The sequence below is a fragment of the Drosophila miranda genome, chromosome XR, assembly GCF_003369915.1.
Source record: "Drosophila miranda strain MSH22 chromosome XR, D.miranda_PacBio2.1, whole genome shotgun sequence".
Taxonomy (NCBI): Eukaryota; Metazoa; Arthropoda; class Insecta; order Diptera; family Drosophilidae; genus Drosophila; species Drosophila miranda.
Window position 1 is genome coordinate 8,025,153 of NC_046674.1, and position 16,857 is coordinate 8,042,009.

The 16,857-nt window shown below is 47.6% G+C and overlaps 5 protein-coding genes across 9 annotated transcripts in view; 4 read left to right on the forward strand and 1 right to left on the reverse strand.

The window, feature by feature from the left end:
- The window catches only part of LOC108153181 (capon-like protein), a 45,131-nt gene extending 34,250 nt beyond the window's left edge, over positions 1-10,881 (forward strand). For 2 of the 5 annotated variants that reach the window (XM_033386836.1, XM_017282988.2), the window contains 5 exons: positions 2,706-2,910; positions 5,642-5,748; positions 6,143-6,313; positions 6,380-6,502; positions 6,791-8,627. In XM_033386836.1, coding sequence (XP_033242727.1) covers positions 2,706-2,910; positions 5,642-5,748; positions 6,143-6,313; positions 6,380-6,502; positions 6,791-7,834 — 1,650 coding nt within the window. In that variant the 3' untranslated portion in view covers positions 7,835-8,627. Of the gene's footprint in view, positions 1-995; positions 2,514-2,705; positions 2,911-5,641; positions 5,749-6,142; positions 6,314-6,379; positions 6,503-6,790; positions 8,634-9,040 lie in introns of those variants that run through there. The other 3 variants (XM_017282987.2, XM_017282991.2, XM_017282992.2) reach the window with 3 other exon arrangements.
- A 98-nt stretch (positions 10,882-10,979) lies between these two features.
- Positions 10,980-12,792, forward strand: LOC117186281. Its single transcript, XM_033386837.1, has one exon. It carries the CDS (start codon positions 12,055-12,057, stop codon positions 12,490-12,492), a length of 438 nt encoding a protein of 145 aa, XP_033242728.1. The 5' UTR covers positions 10,980-12,054; the 3' UTR covers positions 12,493-12,792.
- A 720-nt stretch (positions 12,793-13,512) lies between these two features.
- LOC108165401 lies at positions 13,513-14,694 on the forward strand. The gene has a single exon (XM_017301440.1). It carries the CDS (start codon positions 13,513-13,515, stop codon positions 14,692-14,694), a length of 1,182 nt encoding a protein of 393 aa, XP_017156929.1.
- Positions 14,684-15,515, reverse strand: LOC108153440 (serine protease 1). Its single transcript, XM_017283448.2, has one exon. The coding sequence runs from the start codon at positions 15,493-15,495 to the stop codon at positions 14,743-14,745; it is 753 nt and encodes a 250-aa protein (XP_017138937.2). The 5' UTR covers positions 15,496-15,515; the 3' UTR covers positions 14,684-14,742.
- A 201-nt stretch (positions 15,516-15,716) lies between these two features.
- On the forward strand, positions 15,717-16,823 carry LOC108153439 (MORN repeat-containing protein 5). The gene has a single exon (XM_017283447.2). The coding sequence runs from the start codon at positions 15,833-15,835 to the stop codon at positions 16,772-16,774; it is 942 nt and encodes a 313-aa protein (XP_017138936.1). The 5' UTR covers positions 15,717-15,832; the 3' UTR covers positions 16,775-16,823.
- The last annotated feature ends 34 nt before the right edge of the window (positions 16,824-16,857 follow it).

A 16,857-nucleotide genomic window follows, 5' to 3' on the forward strand; every position in this document is an offset into this window, starting at 1 on the left:
AGTCATTTTTTAACGCCATAAATTTTCAAGTAGTTTTCCACGAAAACCAAGCAAAGGCGATTTTCTTCGTTCTTCAAGCTGTATGCGTGTATTTATTTAAGTTTTCATTTGCTGTAACGTTCTCTGTAACGATTTCAAATTGCCACACACTTTATAGACGCTGTTTTTATAGTTCCTTCGATTTGATTTATGTGAAATTGCACAAGAGACCTATGGGAAATATATTTCTGTGCAAAAGCACGATGGAGAATCAGTTGGCACCTTCTCTACACGGGTTCTTCTTCGGCACACGTGGCATATGAACTGACAGCGAGATACATCCACAGTATGTCTATGAATCCCCCACAAAGGGAGACGATTCGACGCCACTTTCGATTCGAAGAAGATTCACCTTGAAAGAACTGTTAGGCACCCACGAAGTTTGTCTTAAGGAACGTGTTGTAAGCATGTTTCCCTCTATCTCTGTCTCTATTTCACTCTGTCTGCCACTTGCGCAACAAGTGCTGTCGCTGCTTGTCAAAATAATTCAAATTGATGGGTGGTTAATGTCGTTCAGACAAGTGCTCAAAGTCGCCCGCCACTGAAGTAGCCCTTCAGAGTGCTTCAGTTGTGGCCAAATGCCGGCATGGGTGAAATGGGAGAACACAAATTTGCCTGGCCCTAATTGGCAATTGGAAAGGTGTACAACCGTTTGTGGAATGGCTTGAATTACTCATAGTTTTTGGGTGCAATTCTGTGCCCCTCTCTGATAGCGATCCGTTCCGTTCCGTTTCCGATCTGCCAGTCAAAGTGCAGGTCTGATTCATAATCATCGGAGAAATGCACATCATTCGACTGCTTGTGCCTGATGCCTGCATGAGTCTTGCCCGATGGTTAGTTTAAACAAACCCAGAGATTGACAGTTTTTCTTTTCGCTCGCTCGAATGCAGGCAGTAGAAATAATCAACGAAAAATAACCCAGAAATACTCATATCGTATCTTCCATGGCTGTATAGGCAGCATGAAAAGTTGCAAATAATTCAATAATACACAAATAATTGAACGCGCAAAAGAACTCAAAATAAGAACAGCAACAATAACCGAAACAGAGAAGCAGAAGCATAAACAATTTCGACACCTAGAAGGTGCGAGAAAAATGGCGCATCGGCAATGTGTGAACAACCTGGACCAAGGAAGCGACCCCATGGACCACAGAGAAGAGCCCTAAGAAATTATGAAATTAATAGCCCGACAATTGGTCGAAAGAAAAGCCAAACATTCAACAGCATTGAACTTTCCCCATCGAGAGTCTGTACGAGTGAAAGTTGAATAGAACATAGAAACGCGACAAATTCGGCAACCTTGTGAATACTTTTCGCGGATCGTTGAACGCTGCGGCCATGAAGCAGGAGAAAACACTCATCATGGCTTCCCCGCAACACAAGCAGCAGCGCCACCAGCAGCTCTTGGAACGCTCCTCGTCCACGCCCCGCAGTCCCATCACCAAGGCCTTCGACTTCCTACCATGGGCGCGCAGTCGCAGCAAGGTGAACATGGCCAAGGCCCAGGCGCCACAGGCCGAGCAGCAGGCGGCCAGTGCGGAGAAGCCCTCGGAGGTGCACTACCATCGGAATATCTTCCGCAGCGGCGGCGGCCTCATCCGAGACATTCTCGTGGGCGATAAGCAGCTTAATCTTAAGGATAACAATGCCAGCAAGCCGCCCCAGTCCCCGGTGCCGGCGAATAAAAGGAAGCAGAAGCATCTGTCCCGCAACAAGAGTCTGGACATCCGGGAGCTTATCGGTTGCGTGGAAAGCGAGCTGTCACCCAGGTCGACAGGCGGACAGGTAGGACAGCCAGGACAGCCGACTCGCTTCCTGGACGACACATACATCGACCACAAGCCCAAGCATATTCTTTTCAATGACGACGAGAATACCGTGTACATCATCAAGAAGGAGCAGCCGGTGGCCAAGAGCACCCACAAGCCACAGGCCTCCGCCTCCGTGTCCAATGGAGATGTGCTGAAAGCCCGCCTCAAGTTCAAGCGCCTGCCCAGTGACCGGTACGAATCGGCCTCTCCGGAGGCCCTGCGCCGTGCCCAACAGCTGCACCAGCGCTCTGAGCAGCGCCATCAGTTGCAGCGCCGCAAAAGCCTCAGTGACCAGCAGAGCAACTCCAGCCACAGCAGCGGCGGGGGCGGGGGCGGGGGCGGGGGTGGTGGCGGCGGAGGGAGAGGTGGCGATGGATTTGGCATCGGCAGCAGCAGCATTATGCTGGAAAGACCCAAGACGGACAAGCCGCGCAAGAAACTGTCGTTCCGGGAGCCGATTGTGGCCGGGGACCAGGTCCTGCCGCTCCTAATGGCTGAGCAGCGGCAGGCGAGGCAACGACGACGCAGCTCTCCCCTGGAGCGCACCCGAGGGGGATTGGCAGTAGCAGGAGCAGGAGCAGGAGGAAGCGACTGTGATAATTTATGCAATAATCGCACAAAGGATGCAATTTCCTGCGGCTGTGCGGCAAGCGATCCTGAGGTGGGTTCAATTTGTGCGTAATTTTCGTCGCGTTGAGTGGCGTGGCACTGCGCACAACATGTGGTGCCTCCTTGGGAGCCTTAATTGCAGGCAATATAGGAGGGGGGAGATTGGTCGGGGCCTGATGGCTTAATCAAATTATATTAATCTCCTTTTTCGTCTTCTCCTCCTACTCTCTTCCTCTCGTTGCAGTCTCAGGCCATGCGCATCGTTCGCACCGTCGGCCAAGCCTTTGAAGTGTGCCACAAATTTAATCTTCATAAGAATTCCCTGGAACCTAATGACGAGCGCTCCGATATCTCGTCGTCGGAGCTCCTCGATGTAGAACAAATCAGCGAACAGCAGCTGAGCGAAGATGGGGAACGTGGCGGCGGCGACAACGAGACGCCAAAGAAAGGTAAGAAAAATGGGATTGGAAATGGAAATGGAAATTGGAATTGGGGGAAGGAGATGGGGACTGGGGACTGGGGACTGGGGACTGGGGACTACGACTACGCCGTGTCTGGCTCTGCCAGTGGGTCGTTGCCTGGCCAATAAATAAATGAAAAGCTCTCGCTGCCGGACGACTACGTCCATCGGCTGCTTCCTGGGTCCATGGACACATACACACTCTGGACTCGCCGGGCGCATTAGTTTCCTATTCATTTTTGCATTCCAATGCAAATTTCTGCTCTTTAATTTCGAATTCAGTTCCGAGCGAAGGGCGCCCGGCATTTGCATTTAAATTGCATTTTTCGGTCAACCGACAAGGAAGGGCGGGTTGAGAGGTAACTGCACGGAAAAGGCTTTAAAAATTAACAACAATTAAAAATGAAAACGGCAATTGGGGAAATAAAACAATTAAAAATGTATTTCTGAAATTCATTTGCTGTTGCCAAAAATTAACGAAATTAAGCGATGATACACCGAAGTTTATTATACACTAATTTGACCAGAAATTCAGCTGATTAACTGGCGGTTTATTGATCTAAGGAATAGTTTATTTTACTTACCGCTTCATAGTGCTTTTCTTTAAATACACAAAATGCAATATATGTAGATCTATAGAAATACGAGTGCACGGGTACGAGTATATCCAACCAACAGACTGAACAAGCAGTTTACACTACCCCTCGCTGTAAAAGTAAAGAAAATATATAATATGAAAGATGACTGCGCATATAAGCAGAGAAAAATATACAAAAAAAAAAAAGAGAAAAGAAAAGCAAAGCAAAGAAAAGTCTGTGGCAGAGATGAGAGCGCTCTCGACATACACTTCAGCGCCGTTAAGCAATTTCCACATATTGCTTCAATTTTCAATAATCTTCATGAGGCTTTCCGCCGTTTCCCCGACCCATCAGTTTTCCCACCCTCCCCTCAGACACTTACACAGACAAGGCGCAGTTTGACGTCATCAACGCGTAGCGACTGCCAAAAGAAAAAACAAAAAAACGAAACAGCAGACAACAAAAAATATTAAAACCTCACTAAGAATCCAATTCTTTTTAACATCTTTTGTCTAAAACCATCCGACGACATCATTCGCCAGAAATTCTGAGAAAGATGTATACATAAATAAAACAACAAAATAAAGCTACGAGATTTGGTGGGGGGATATTTTTGAAGGTGGAGGAGCCAGGTTCGAGATGGATTACTATATTTGCAGATACTTTCATCATAGCCATGGCATCAGAGTGGTAGAACTTGAATTTGTTGTCAGGAGACACACCATAGGCGGGGACACGTGGTGGTGTGTGGGCGTGCCCTAGAGTCGTGTGCCAAAAATTATTTATTAATATCAATAGATACATAGTTCATCCCCTTGTAATTTTTGGGTGTCGAAGGGTAGCCAAGCAAGCGACTCGACACCGAAATAATGAATTATGTCAGCTTTTTGTCCGTCTATATGCCTGGCAGATCTCTGATCTCTGGTTAGATTAGCGTCAGTGGGGACAGAGTTGAATGTCCCAAGACTGAGAGACACCTAAAATTATGCTATACATTTTATCCGGGCTCAGAACTACACTAGATACATACACGTATCGTAACTTCCAGATCCCTAGTATGGGATACAATAAAAATACAACCATTTATTGCTTTTGGCAGGCCAATATCTCGTCTCAATACCTTCCATATTGACATTGGCCAGGCAATTGGCTAGCTAAAATGTATCACAACACACAATATTATATGTATATGGACTATAAGTAAAATGTGAACATTTAGATTACTAATTGCTGTTCCCTGTCACACAGCCATTCATTGCTTTGCAGCTGTTTCTGCGGGCCTCTTTGAGCTGTTCTCTAATTGAGGATGATGTGTGCTCGGTTCCCTCGAAATGGGTCATTCGGGTTGTAAAAATGTTCTAATTTTAGCCAGAGAAACATGTGTTTGTCGAGGCCAAATCCTTTTTCAAGTTCTTTCCAAAAGAAGGGTGCATATTTTGGCCAAATTCAATCAATTAGATGCCAAAAATATTCGGCCGCTGAACAATGTGAAATGCAAAATTAATTTACATGCTGTGAAGGATTTTTACAGCACTTGGAGCCATTCGGTAGCAATTAACACGTGCCCAAGGTGCGAAACCCAAACGGAATCTAAAAATATTCGCCATTGGCCATTGGCCATATAGTATAGTGATATATATGAGATTCCGGCAGGCTCTCCCCGGGTTTTACAGCCAGTAAAGGCGTACGTAGAGTTCGTGGAAGAAATAGCTGAAATATTTGCCAACAAATCAAATTGAAATGGCTGCAAATAAACAGAAACAGAGCAGTGGCAGTGGACCTCGTTCGCCCCAGCCTCGGCACCCTTTCAATCCCCCTTTCCATCCCGACATCATCATCATTATTATCATCTTGGGAGATGATCGCCGGGAGTGTCTAGATAATTGTTTCATTATTTATTGAACGGACAGAACATAACCAAAACAGATATTGAACTCTAGAATGCTGTAATTAATGGGAAATTAAGCGCGAAAGTGACCGCGAGAGAGACCACCAGGTGTGCGCCCCATGTGGGGGCGGGTGGGTGTCCAATGACCTTGACAAATTGGAGGACGTCGATGAGGCCGCGTGTACTCGTACACGTTCCAGTTGTTCACTCACTCAATTCGCCAAACCATTTCTGGTTTATATTTTTATTTTTAGAGCACTTGGCCATAACGCCTGATCTGAACCACACGCAGCCGCAGCGTCCAAACCACTTGGAGCTGATGCCATCGCAGTCGAGTCTACGCAAATCGACCAGCCTGCTGGTGAGTAACGTAACTAATACGCATCCACAGCCCCATCACCACCCCCATCATATTCCCATAATGCTCTGTGGAATGGCCTGCCAATAATAACCAATCCGCATCCGAATCGTATTGGCCATTACCATATTCCGACCAAAACAATTAAAATGCCATCGGTGATTGGCAAATTTTTATGAGCCGCAATCTCCGGCATAAAATCAGATGGAAATCGAAGTGAAATCTTTTGTACAAATTAATATTTCCAAATTGTTTATCCAAACACAAAACCCACCCAGAAAGAGTAAACAAATTCGATTAAATATCTTTTTGGCTCGACCTGAGAGGGTGTCAAGGCTTTGAATGTTTCTAGATTAGTAATTTATATTTCATTCATTCTACATCGTTTTGATCGCAGTGCGATGTAGACGACAAGTTGCCCGGCTCTCCTGCATCGCCGCGTACTGAGATCACACAGCTGAAGGATCAGCTGGAGGCACAGGCCCTGCAGACCCGTCAGGCTCTGGGACAACTGATGCTAGTGCGAGAGCAGCTCATCTCGGAGACGAATGCGCGCATCGAGGCGCAGGTGAGTAGCCACTATAGAGCTGACCCGTTGAATAGCCACATTGATTGGAGTATATCTCTTCCACAGGCGCGCACCCAGCAGCTTCTCCAGCAGAATCGGGAGCTCTTGGAGCACCTGGCCTCGCTGGGGGCATACAACGAGCAGCAGAGCGCTGGCCTCACCACAGCCAACATAGGGCTGGCTCCCCAGGTGAGGATATACCCCGACATTTATGTTACCTTAAGCTTTTGAGTTATGCGATCGTAAATTTGCGCTGAAATCCGAGCATATCCTGACCCAGAGAATCCCCTTTTTGCATGATTTTGATTTACTTGGCTGCCATTTGCTGTTTTTTGCACGACTGTTTATAGTTCTAGCTGTTTGTTTGTTCGTTATTCGTTGTTCTCGTTCTCGTTCTGATTTGTTGTAAGTTCGTTGAGCTGCCCGGCAGGTGCCCAGTACTTAATTCCATTGTCTGTGACCTTTCACCCACCACAGCAATCGCAGCTGCAGCTGCTGCTCCAGGCCACCAGCAATAACAACAACCTGGCGACCATCAATCAGCAGATTAACAACCTGGGCAACATCAACCAGCAGTTGACTTCTCTTAGCCATCAGCTGAGCGGGCTTAATCAGCAGAGCCAGCATCTTCAGAATCTGCAACAGCAACAGCAGCAGACGCCGCCAACGCCGCAGCAGCAACAACCGCAGCCTCAGCTGACTCCTGCTACGCCGCCCCCAGCCAGTGGAGGCAGTCCGTACCCCTCCATGAGCCAGCTGCAGAGCATAAGCAACCAGCTGCAGCAGCAGCAGCAGCAACAGCAGCAGCAGGATGCCCTGTCCAAGGATCTGTTCCAGGTCAACCAGGAGCTGCTCAATCGGCTGCAGGCCCTCAATCTGAATGGAAATCCAGCCCCGACTCAGCAGACGCCTTCGGCCTCGCCGCACAACTCCTTCTTCTATGCGAATCCGTTGTCCTGTGCACCGGCCACCCCTAACAATAATGTGGCAGCGGGGGGATTCAATTTTCTCACTTCTCCGGCGGCAACGGGCACCTTGACTCCCTCGCAGCTGGGCACCTTGAACCGGAATTCCTTCGCCGGCAGCTCCTCGCTGAACGAGGACCTACGCCTCAGCATCGAGCAGAACCTGAACAGTCTCGAGGAGCAACTGAAGGCGGCCGTCTCAAACGGTAACCTGGCCGGTCTGGCTTGTGGGGGATCGACCAGCACGCGGGACACCAGCCGCAGCTCCTCTACGCTGGACTCTCCTTCGTCCCCGCGTCTACGCAGCAGCAACAACAACATCAGTCCCGGAAGCAGCCAGAGCAATGGAAACGGAAACGGCAACGGTAACAACAGCGGCAGGGACACGCGCTTCAATACGGTGCAGCTGCGGGTGACGGACGAAGCGGGACACCAGCGAAAGCTGTCGGCCACGCCCAGCTTCATTACGCGCAGCACCAGCGAGAAGGTGCCCAATCGGAGCCAGATGATGAGCCAAGTGCAGAGGACAGCCTGGGCAAGGCACACGACCAAGTGATGGGACGCGGATACACGGATACGCGGATACACGGATACACGGATACAGGAGATTCAACACGGACCAGGACCTAAGTTAGATGATTAGTGTGAGTTCGATTGTGAGTGGTTTGAGTGGTGTGAGTGCTAGTGAGTGGAAGGACCGAGTGAATGAGTGAAACAGTATTAATTTAGAAGAAAACTTTAGTTTGCATTTTAGGAGCAGGTGGAGCAGGTTGAGCAGGTCCCAGTGTGCCAAAGATCATTTAAAGCAAATTATTTGCACAGCTCAAAGTTAGTCTAGTGATTATCGATTATATTGCCGATTATTGTTGTTAAGATGAGAGATCAAAGTGTGCCAAAGTCTCAGTTTTTTTTTTCTAACTCTCTAATGTCTAGTCAGTGAAAGTATTTACGAAGCATAATCTAAACCAAATCCCCAACGGCATATCAGCAATGAAAAACCTGGAAAAGTAAACGTTTCAAAGTATTTTCTCTTCCTAAAGTGAAATCTACCTATACACCCCTTACCCTTAAGCTATTGAATCTATTATATATTCTAAATACTTAGTTGAATAATTTTTTTTTTAATTGTTGTATTTTAATTCCCATTATGCGGCTCTCTTGCATAGGCTTTCCCGTACGATATGATGCAAATGGAAAGCGCAATAATAATAATAATTTGAAATGCCAATACTCTATGCATTAATTAGTTGCCTAGGCAAATGTTATTTGTTCATTGGAAAATCGAAGAGTAACAGAAACAGAAGCAGCACAAACATCGCATATAATAATAAAAGTCGCATAATTATGTATAAACATTCTGACCAGAGCTCTGCACTTGTTTCGATACTAGTCCGAGTGTATATATTATTGTTAATAATTTAATGTTAACGCTGGGTTGGCTGGCCAATTTCCCTAATGAGTTTTCCAGCAAAAACCGGCAGCACAGCAGAACCGTACTCTTGAGCGCATTACGGAGTGCATAAATTTCCCCTTGATGAATGAAAAACGATGCCCGTCCGGCTCAGTGCGGCGCAAGAAACAAGCAGCAAAAACAAGTGTCACCATTTTTCACTTTCCCTGGTCGCCTCGTTGCTCGTTGCTCGTCTCTCTTCTCTTTTACTCCCGCTGGATTTGCTGCGGGGCAGCAATTTGCGCACATAACTCATTTGCATAAATTTACACACTGACTTTACCCACCAACACCACCCACTCATTTCCACAGCTCTCCTCGACCGCCAAAGTGGCACGATGGTTCCAGCAGCTGCCCTGGCACACCGCCTCCCTGTCACGGCCGGAGAGCGGCTTCGTTTCCGGCGACTCGCGCTCTGAGAAGTATCAGGAGGATCATTTCTACGGCGGCATCGCCAAGGAAACTGATGATTTATGCGACGAGTTCCTGCTTGTGGAGGGCAGCAGCACCATTTGGACAAAGTTGAGCGCCAAAAAGCGCCGTAAATTGCTCGGCATGCGTTTGGGCAAAGTGACAACATTCTGAGCGCCAGGCCAGACAGCGGCCGCCCCTCGAACTGCCGTAATGTGTGCGTTTATTAGCTGTTAAGTGAGTTTTTTTTTTGCATAGCCCTAAGTGTAGGTTTGATAAATATGCTGGCCCTAAGCTCTAGCATACTTAGTTCATATGAAAATCAATAGACTAAATGACCAAATTAACTGAAAACAAAGCAAAACGAACGACATGCTCATCGGGATGCCATTTACATAGGCAGGAGGTGGACCAAGACCATGGAGGAGGCCCAAAGCAACAGGCATACGAGTAGACATAAGTCAATTAGCGAGCATAGGACTCGAGCTCAATGTGTATTTAAGTATTAACAACAACAAAGTATTTGGCAACACACCACACAGACACACAATCACACACACAATCGCACAATCACACACACGTACACACGTACTCTTGTGGCCAATTCATTAAGCGAACAAGCCACGCACATTAATCATACGCCACGTACGACACACAGGAAAAGGAAGCAGCCAAAAAGCGCAGCATCTTCTACACTGCTTAACTTGACCAGTTTTTCGTGTACGAGAAAAACTGGTTATTAAGTTAAGCAAACACGGCCAAGGTGGCGGGAAAAGAGCGTGCTAAAGCTCCTGCAGCAAGGACAACAAAGATCAAATGTTTGCTATTCATACATTTTTCCAGCATTAACGTTTTTATGCATAAATCGATTCCATTTTTGCGCTTCGCAGTCCCCTTTTTTGCAGGGGGCTACTCTATAAATTTACTGCCACTGCGGTGGCGTGTGTGGCATACGTGGTGTATAAGCGATTCACTCGAAATTTATGGGGATTCTTTGACTATAAAAACAGGGTTTGGTTAGGAAGGTAATCGTAGATAGGACTCGTAGACATAGTAGTTAGCTAGCTTCAAAGAGGGTGTACAATGCACGAGCCAAATGCAGATTGTACTTGAACTCTGATAGGTTATTGGATAAGTACATACTCGTCGATAAGGATACAGAAAAATGATTAGAAGAATATTTAGATAGGCATTTGTATCTGTGAAATACTGGGAAATACTAGACTGGAGCTATGCCCAGATGCTTATGCATCCAAAATAACTTCAGTCGTCGTTAAATTCCGTCGGGGTTTTATTGCATTATTTAGATGCCTTGCTTTTATTGTCCAGCAGCGGCTGCTGCAGTAGACGATGTTACTCACAATTTTATCACAGTTTCCATTTAGGTACGACATTTATAGATCCAGGACGAAGATGAAATATACATACATACAAATAATATACGTACGTAAAATGGTTTTAGTTAATTTATGCAAACAATTTTTGAGACTGAAACTGAAATTTGTACTAAGCATAATCCAGGCCAGGAAGCACATACAAAACACATACTCGTATCACACGCATCACAAAAACACATCTAGACATTCGACAAATAACTTTTTGCGACAAAATAGAAAAGTTCATTTTACGAGTATAAGCCACTTAGCATAACGCAACGCATAACCAACCCAAGTTAAATTAGTATTTAGTGGATCTGGTTCAGCGCCATAGAATAAAGTGAAAATAATAAAAATTAAATGCAACATGCTGAGTTACTCGTCATCTGACGGTGTCGCTATATTCCTGCCACTGGCTCTGCTGGTGGCACTGCTGCTGCTTCTGCTGACACTTTACAGTTCAATTAATTTAACGCGCTTTGCATGTAATAGAAAAAGCATTGCATATCAGCACGGGGAAGGCAGGACATGGATATGCGAACACGGCACCGCAGGTGGGCTTGGCTGGGACTGGGACTGGGGACTGGAACGCATTCCGGGGAAAATGGGAGGGTTCTGGACGGGGATATTGCAAGCACTAAATCGACTGAAAGATACCCAATAAGCACAAGATATAAAATATTCATTATATATATTGCCAGAACAAGTATTCGAATGTTTGTAAACGATTAAATTTGAATTGGAATGAATGGAAACCCTAATTAAAACGAAAGGTTTGAAGGGTTTTTTATTGTGAAATAAACCCTAAATGGATCCACGAATACCTAACTAAGCTTCAAATATCCCCAATCGGTGTCCAGTACAGGGTATCCAAATTATAAAACAAAGTGAAGGCAGCGCTTCATGCTTCGTGTTCTCATAATTAAGGACATGGGCCAACGCAACGCACTAATGGAAAATACAAAGATACTAGCAAAAACAGTAACAAGAAAATGAAAAGTGAAAATGAAAAATGGAAATTTTTACATGGTGAATGCGACATGCGATATTTTTTTTGGGCCAGCGCTGTTGACACTTTTTGGGGCTGCGGCAGACATAATTACACAAAGGTAGGCTACGGCGACCCTGAAAGCAGGAAGTTGGCTTTTGTGTCACCCAACACGGGTACGAACATGTGAGCGCTGTGACTGTGACAGCAACAAGAAACAGTTGAAAGTGCCGCGTGTCCTGTCCAGCGTCATCCTCATTGGAGCAGACACACCACACCACACCACACACTACATCCATGGGGCACACGGGTATGCGAATACGGGGTTCAACACATCCATTGACACTTATCGCGTGGGTGGCGCGTTTAATTCACATTTTATTTCAGTGCCCGTTGGCTGCGCGCGTAATTGTTGCTTCCACGAGCTGTACAGGAGGCCAGGAGGCCATGCCAGGATATAGTCTGTTCGCGTTGGCGCTGCACGGCGGTTGTGTGCGCGGTGAATCGCGCATTCTGTGGGTACTCTCGCCTTCCTGGTTTAGTAGTTGGTCATGCAGAACGAGGCCACCGAGAATGTGGAGCCGCAGCCATCCACAGCCACAGCAGGAGCAGGAGCCACACCAGTGGCAACGACCGACTTCATGCAGAGCCCACCGGCCGCAGCCCCACGGCGACCCAAGCCCGGAATCCTTCGTCTGGATATCGGCAAGCCGCGACGCTCATCAGGTGGTTCTGTCGATTTCCGCTGCGTGGGCAGCAGTGGCAGCGGCAGTGGCAGCAACATCGCCACTGGCGCCAACAGTGAGGTAAGTGAGCATGATTTACTGCCCGCTGGGGAGTGCTTACGATTTGGCCAGGCCAACGACATGTGCAGCGGCAGTAACCATGGCAATTGGGAAGAGAATAGAGCACCTACATCAGCCATGGCAGCAATGGCAATGGCAGCAACGACAACGGCAGCAAATGCCAATAGCTATAAACGCCAATAGCTCTTAAACGGTGGATGACTCTGGTCAAGCAATGCTGCAAGTCGACCCAAGGTGGCGGTTAAAATCATTTTTTATGTGTCCCACCATTTATTCAGAGGGTGTTAAGCGCACACTCAAGCCATATCGAACATGGGATGCTCTTGCTCTTTTTTAAAACGTGTTTAATTCAGCAAAGAGGAACGCTATAGCTGTAGAATCGACAATCTCATAATGTGGAAACCATTTGGATTGGAATTTTGATTATAAATGTATGTGCTACAATTTCTGTAGAAAAAGGCATTTGAAACACTGATATCCAAAACAATTAATAGGCTAAAGAAAGAGAGTGATTCACAGGATTATTTATTGGATGCCATAGAACGGCTGTACCGGAAAATATATCATACCAAAGTTCAATTTTTAATATTTTTTTTACATTTGTAATGTTTTTTCAACATTGCCATTTTGTTGATGTTATGGTCTTATTTTTAGACTTCAGCTTTTGAGTGGTATTAATTCCCAACAGAATAAGCTATTAATCATTAAAATTGTCTAGCAAATTTCAAGCGTACGATTTTTTTAGTAGATCAACCGCAAATGTAATTCCACTAAATTCTTATTCTAAGCATTCTTGCCCAACACTCAAGAACTCAATCCCATTTCCACTTCATTGTAAAAAGAACACAACGCACCTGTTATGCGCACCTTTTGCCGCAAGAGTATGCAAAGATTCATTAGGTCATACATGCGACAAAAGCCAAACGCGGACGGAAATGCGGCGGACGCGGCCACTCCCGACCCAGAGTCGAGTCGAGTCGAGTCCAAACATTTATTTAGTCATAAAGCTGATGGGTAATCTCAACAAGGCAGGCCATTCCAAGTGGGTCAGGTGTGTCTCAGTTTCCGTTTCAAATTCAAATACAGTTGATTCTGATACACAATCACACATTCAGACAATCATACAATCACAGACACAGTGCAACAGAGAAAAGAGCATTTAAAGCACCAGAGCCGAGGACATTTCTGTATCTTCACAAAGCGATGTCGAGTGTTGGCGTGAAGGTGACGCCGCTGAGGCACTTCATCACCCGCAGCAGCTACGAAGGAGCTTGGAACAAGGAGGCGCACATGATGGATGGCCTCGGCACCTATCACTATCCGGACGGAAGTGAGTATCGCGGCCGCTTTCTTCGCGGCAAGTTCCATGGGTTCGGCCAGTTGCGCCTGGCGCAGCCCTATCGCTTCACCATCAAGGGTGTGTTCAACAACGGGAAACTGGTGAGCATCGAGGACATGTGCTTCCCCGATGGACTCCATGTCCAGGGCCAGTTCACTGCTCGGTTCACTGGAATCGACTTTGACTCCTCGGACTGGGACTATCTGACGCCCAAGGACCGACGCTACCAGTCCGAGCACCTGTACAGTCAGCCACCCGTGGGTCCGACCGCCTATGTGACGAGCAGTCTAAGGTCACGCCTCGTGCCCAAGGACTGCTACGATGTGGAGGAGGGCATCTACAATCCGCAGACCGGCTGGCTTACGGATCGCCCACTGCCCTTCACCAGCAGCATCTACGTTGGCTGTCCGAGGGACAAGGAATGGATCCAGCGCCACTGCCGTCATGCACACACGGATGAGATCCGCGAGCCAATACCGTACTTCTGTCGCCACATCATCGACAACAATCTACAGACGGAGATGTCCCAGCTCCCCAAGACTATCATCTATGCCCCCAACTTCAGGATGGAACGCAAGCACTACTACCACAAGCTGTGCAAGGAGAAGGGAAAGTCCAAGCCGAAGACAGACCCCTCATCGATGGCGTTTACTTGCAATTATAATCCGAACTCCAAAGCCAGGGCCACGGAGCAGTGTCTCCGTGCCCACGAGTGGGTGGCGGAGAAGCGAGAACTAGAAGATATCAGAGACTTGCCAACGTATCACTTCGATGAGACTGAGACTGAGAACATGACCATAAGAGTGAAGCCCCGTCAGTTGACCAGCAGCTCGGATGACCAGCGCGTGGACTCCGTCGGGCCATCCAGCTGCCGGTCCGACAGCTTTGCCTTAGCGCCGATCCCTCTGGACCTCACGGAGACCTACGACACGGTCAAGGTCATGATGAACAAGAAGACAAACACGGACTATTTGAACGTGGTGCAATCCAACATGCTTCGTCGATCGAGTTATATGGAAATTTCGCGTTCTCGCTTTCAGCTGTAAATCGGGAGATATATGGATTTTATTTAAATATTAAATTTTAGTTGCAATTTAATAGTAGATTCCAGTGTGTTGGCGAATCCAGTTCAATTGACTGGTGATCCGAGAGAACCCTGCTGGCAGTCCCAGGGTACAGCCCTGCGTGGACACAAACAGCGACAGCCCCACCATAGTGGATCCCTGTGCTATGACCAACGGACTGCCAGCGTCGCCAAAGCAGATGGACTTGCCGTTGGTGGTGCGGGTGCACAGGATGCGGTCCGTGATTGTGGCCAGGCCGTAAAAGGGGATGCACTCGGTGTTCGACATGATCTGTAGGTCGACGCACTGCAGCCAGTCGGGTTGCGTCTGTGTTGATGCGCTGCTGCCCCAGCCGCAGGTGGTGGCCCACCTGTTTTCGTACCGATTCGATTGGTCCCGCAGTCCTGGCAGAGCGACCTTCCTAATCCCGTTGCCGAAGCTCACCTTAGGGACGCGCACTAGGGCGAGGTGTTCGTTGTCCTGAATGTACTGGGTGCTTCCCACATACATTGCCAAGAGAGCCTGGCTTCGGCGTGTCGCTCCGAAGTAAATTGTTACCCCGGTGCTGCCCGTCAGACAGGCGCGAGCAGTCAGGATCCATGTGTCGCCAATGATAGTGCCACTACACCACTGATTGCTCTGGTGGAAGGCCATGCCCACCACATAGGGAGCCTGTCCATCGTACGCCGGACTTCCGTTGGTGATGACTTGGTCAGGTTCGGGACTGACCGCGTCAGCAGCAGCCACAGCCAAGGCTAACAGAACTACTACCAACAGTGGCATTTTCGACGCTTTGATTCTGTCCCACATGGGATATTAGCTTATATATACATATGGTCAGAGTGTAATTACCATAGGTCTCGTAAGGGAAGAGTTTTGCGCATTAGACATCATTTATTATTTCTTATCTCGGGACTTGGGAGAGACTTGGGAGCTGAGGTCTGAGCTTGCTAACGACTTTAAACGGGAGTAGGCGAAAAATAACTGTATACTCGTAGAAGGGATCCAAGCACAAGCATGCCTGGTGCAAATATTCAATAATTCTACAATAACAGTAGCACTACAGCTACAGTCTCAGATTATATTTCAAAGTATTAGTTGCAAAATTGGGTCTTATTCGATGGAGAGATACACCACACTGGTTCGCGATTCAACGGGTGAGGGAAGGTCGATTAATGACACACGCAACAGCAACTTCCCAACTGGAACCAAATTCTTCGGCCAAATGAATGAACTGGGTATGCAGGACTATGGTACCTACACGTATCCAGATGGCTCACGCTACGTGGGCTATTTTCGGAACAATCGCTTTCACGGAAGTGGCTCCATCCAACTGCCTGCTCCGCTGGGTGTCAGCTTCCAGGTGACTCACCGTGACGGCAAGCTTTTGAAGATCGATGAAATGGTCTTTGACGATCAGTTGAAGGTTGATTTTGCTCGAATGAAAGATGGCTCCGTTAGCTTCCACCCCTGGAAGTACTGCTCGTCGGAGGATCGTCGCTTCTATACAGAGACGAGATCTCCGCTGGCCGCTGTAGGTCCATACAAATATCAGACCCAAGACGGACCCTCTCCGCCTAATCTGCCGCTAAATGTCTTTGACCTAGGCTTCGGCCGGCTGCACCCGCAGGGCTACCTCATGGACCTGAAGCACGGCTCTCCGAGCATCTATGTGGGCTGTCGCAAGGTGCGTCACTGGATCATGGAGAACTGTCGTCACGGCAAGCTGACCAAGTACCATCTCAGAAGCGCGGTAAAGGCAAAGTTTGACCGTGAGATTATGAAAAACAATCTAGAGGTCAACCAAATCTGTCAGAAAACGTCTGACGGCGTGCCCCCAATACCTATGCCTGGCGTATGTCACCGTTCCAAGAGCCAGGAGAGCTCCGAATCGGCCAAGGAGACGCGCCTACATGCGGCCAGCACTTCGGACAGCTGCAGCTCTAAGATCGATCGTACCGTGAAGAAGGAGCCCCGTCGCAAGTGCAGGAAGACCCCGACGAAGGGCAGACGCGAGAAAAGAGGCGACTCGAGCGAAACCCACGCGTGCCGCATCAACTAATGTTGCATCATCATGGGATTAGTTTTCATTCGGTTCTGCTTAAATATATATATATATATTTTGTGTACGGCTGACCTATATTT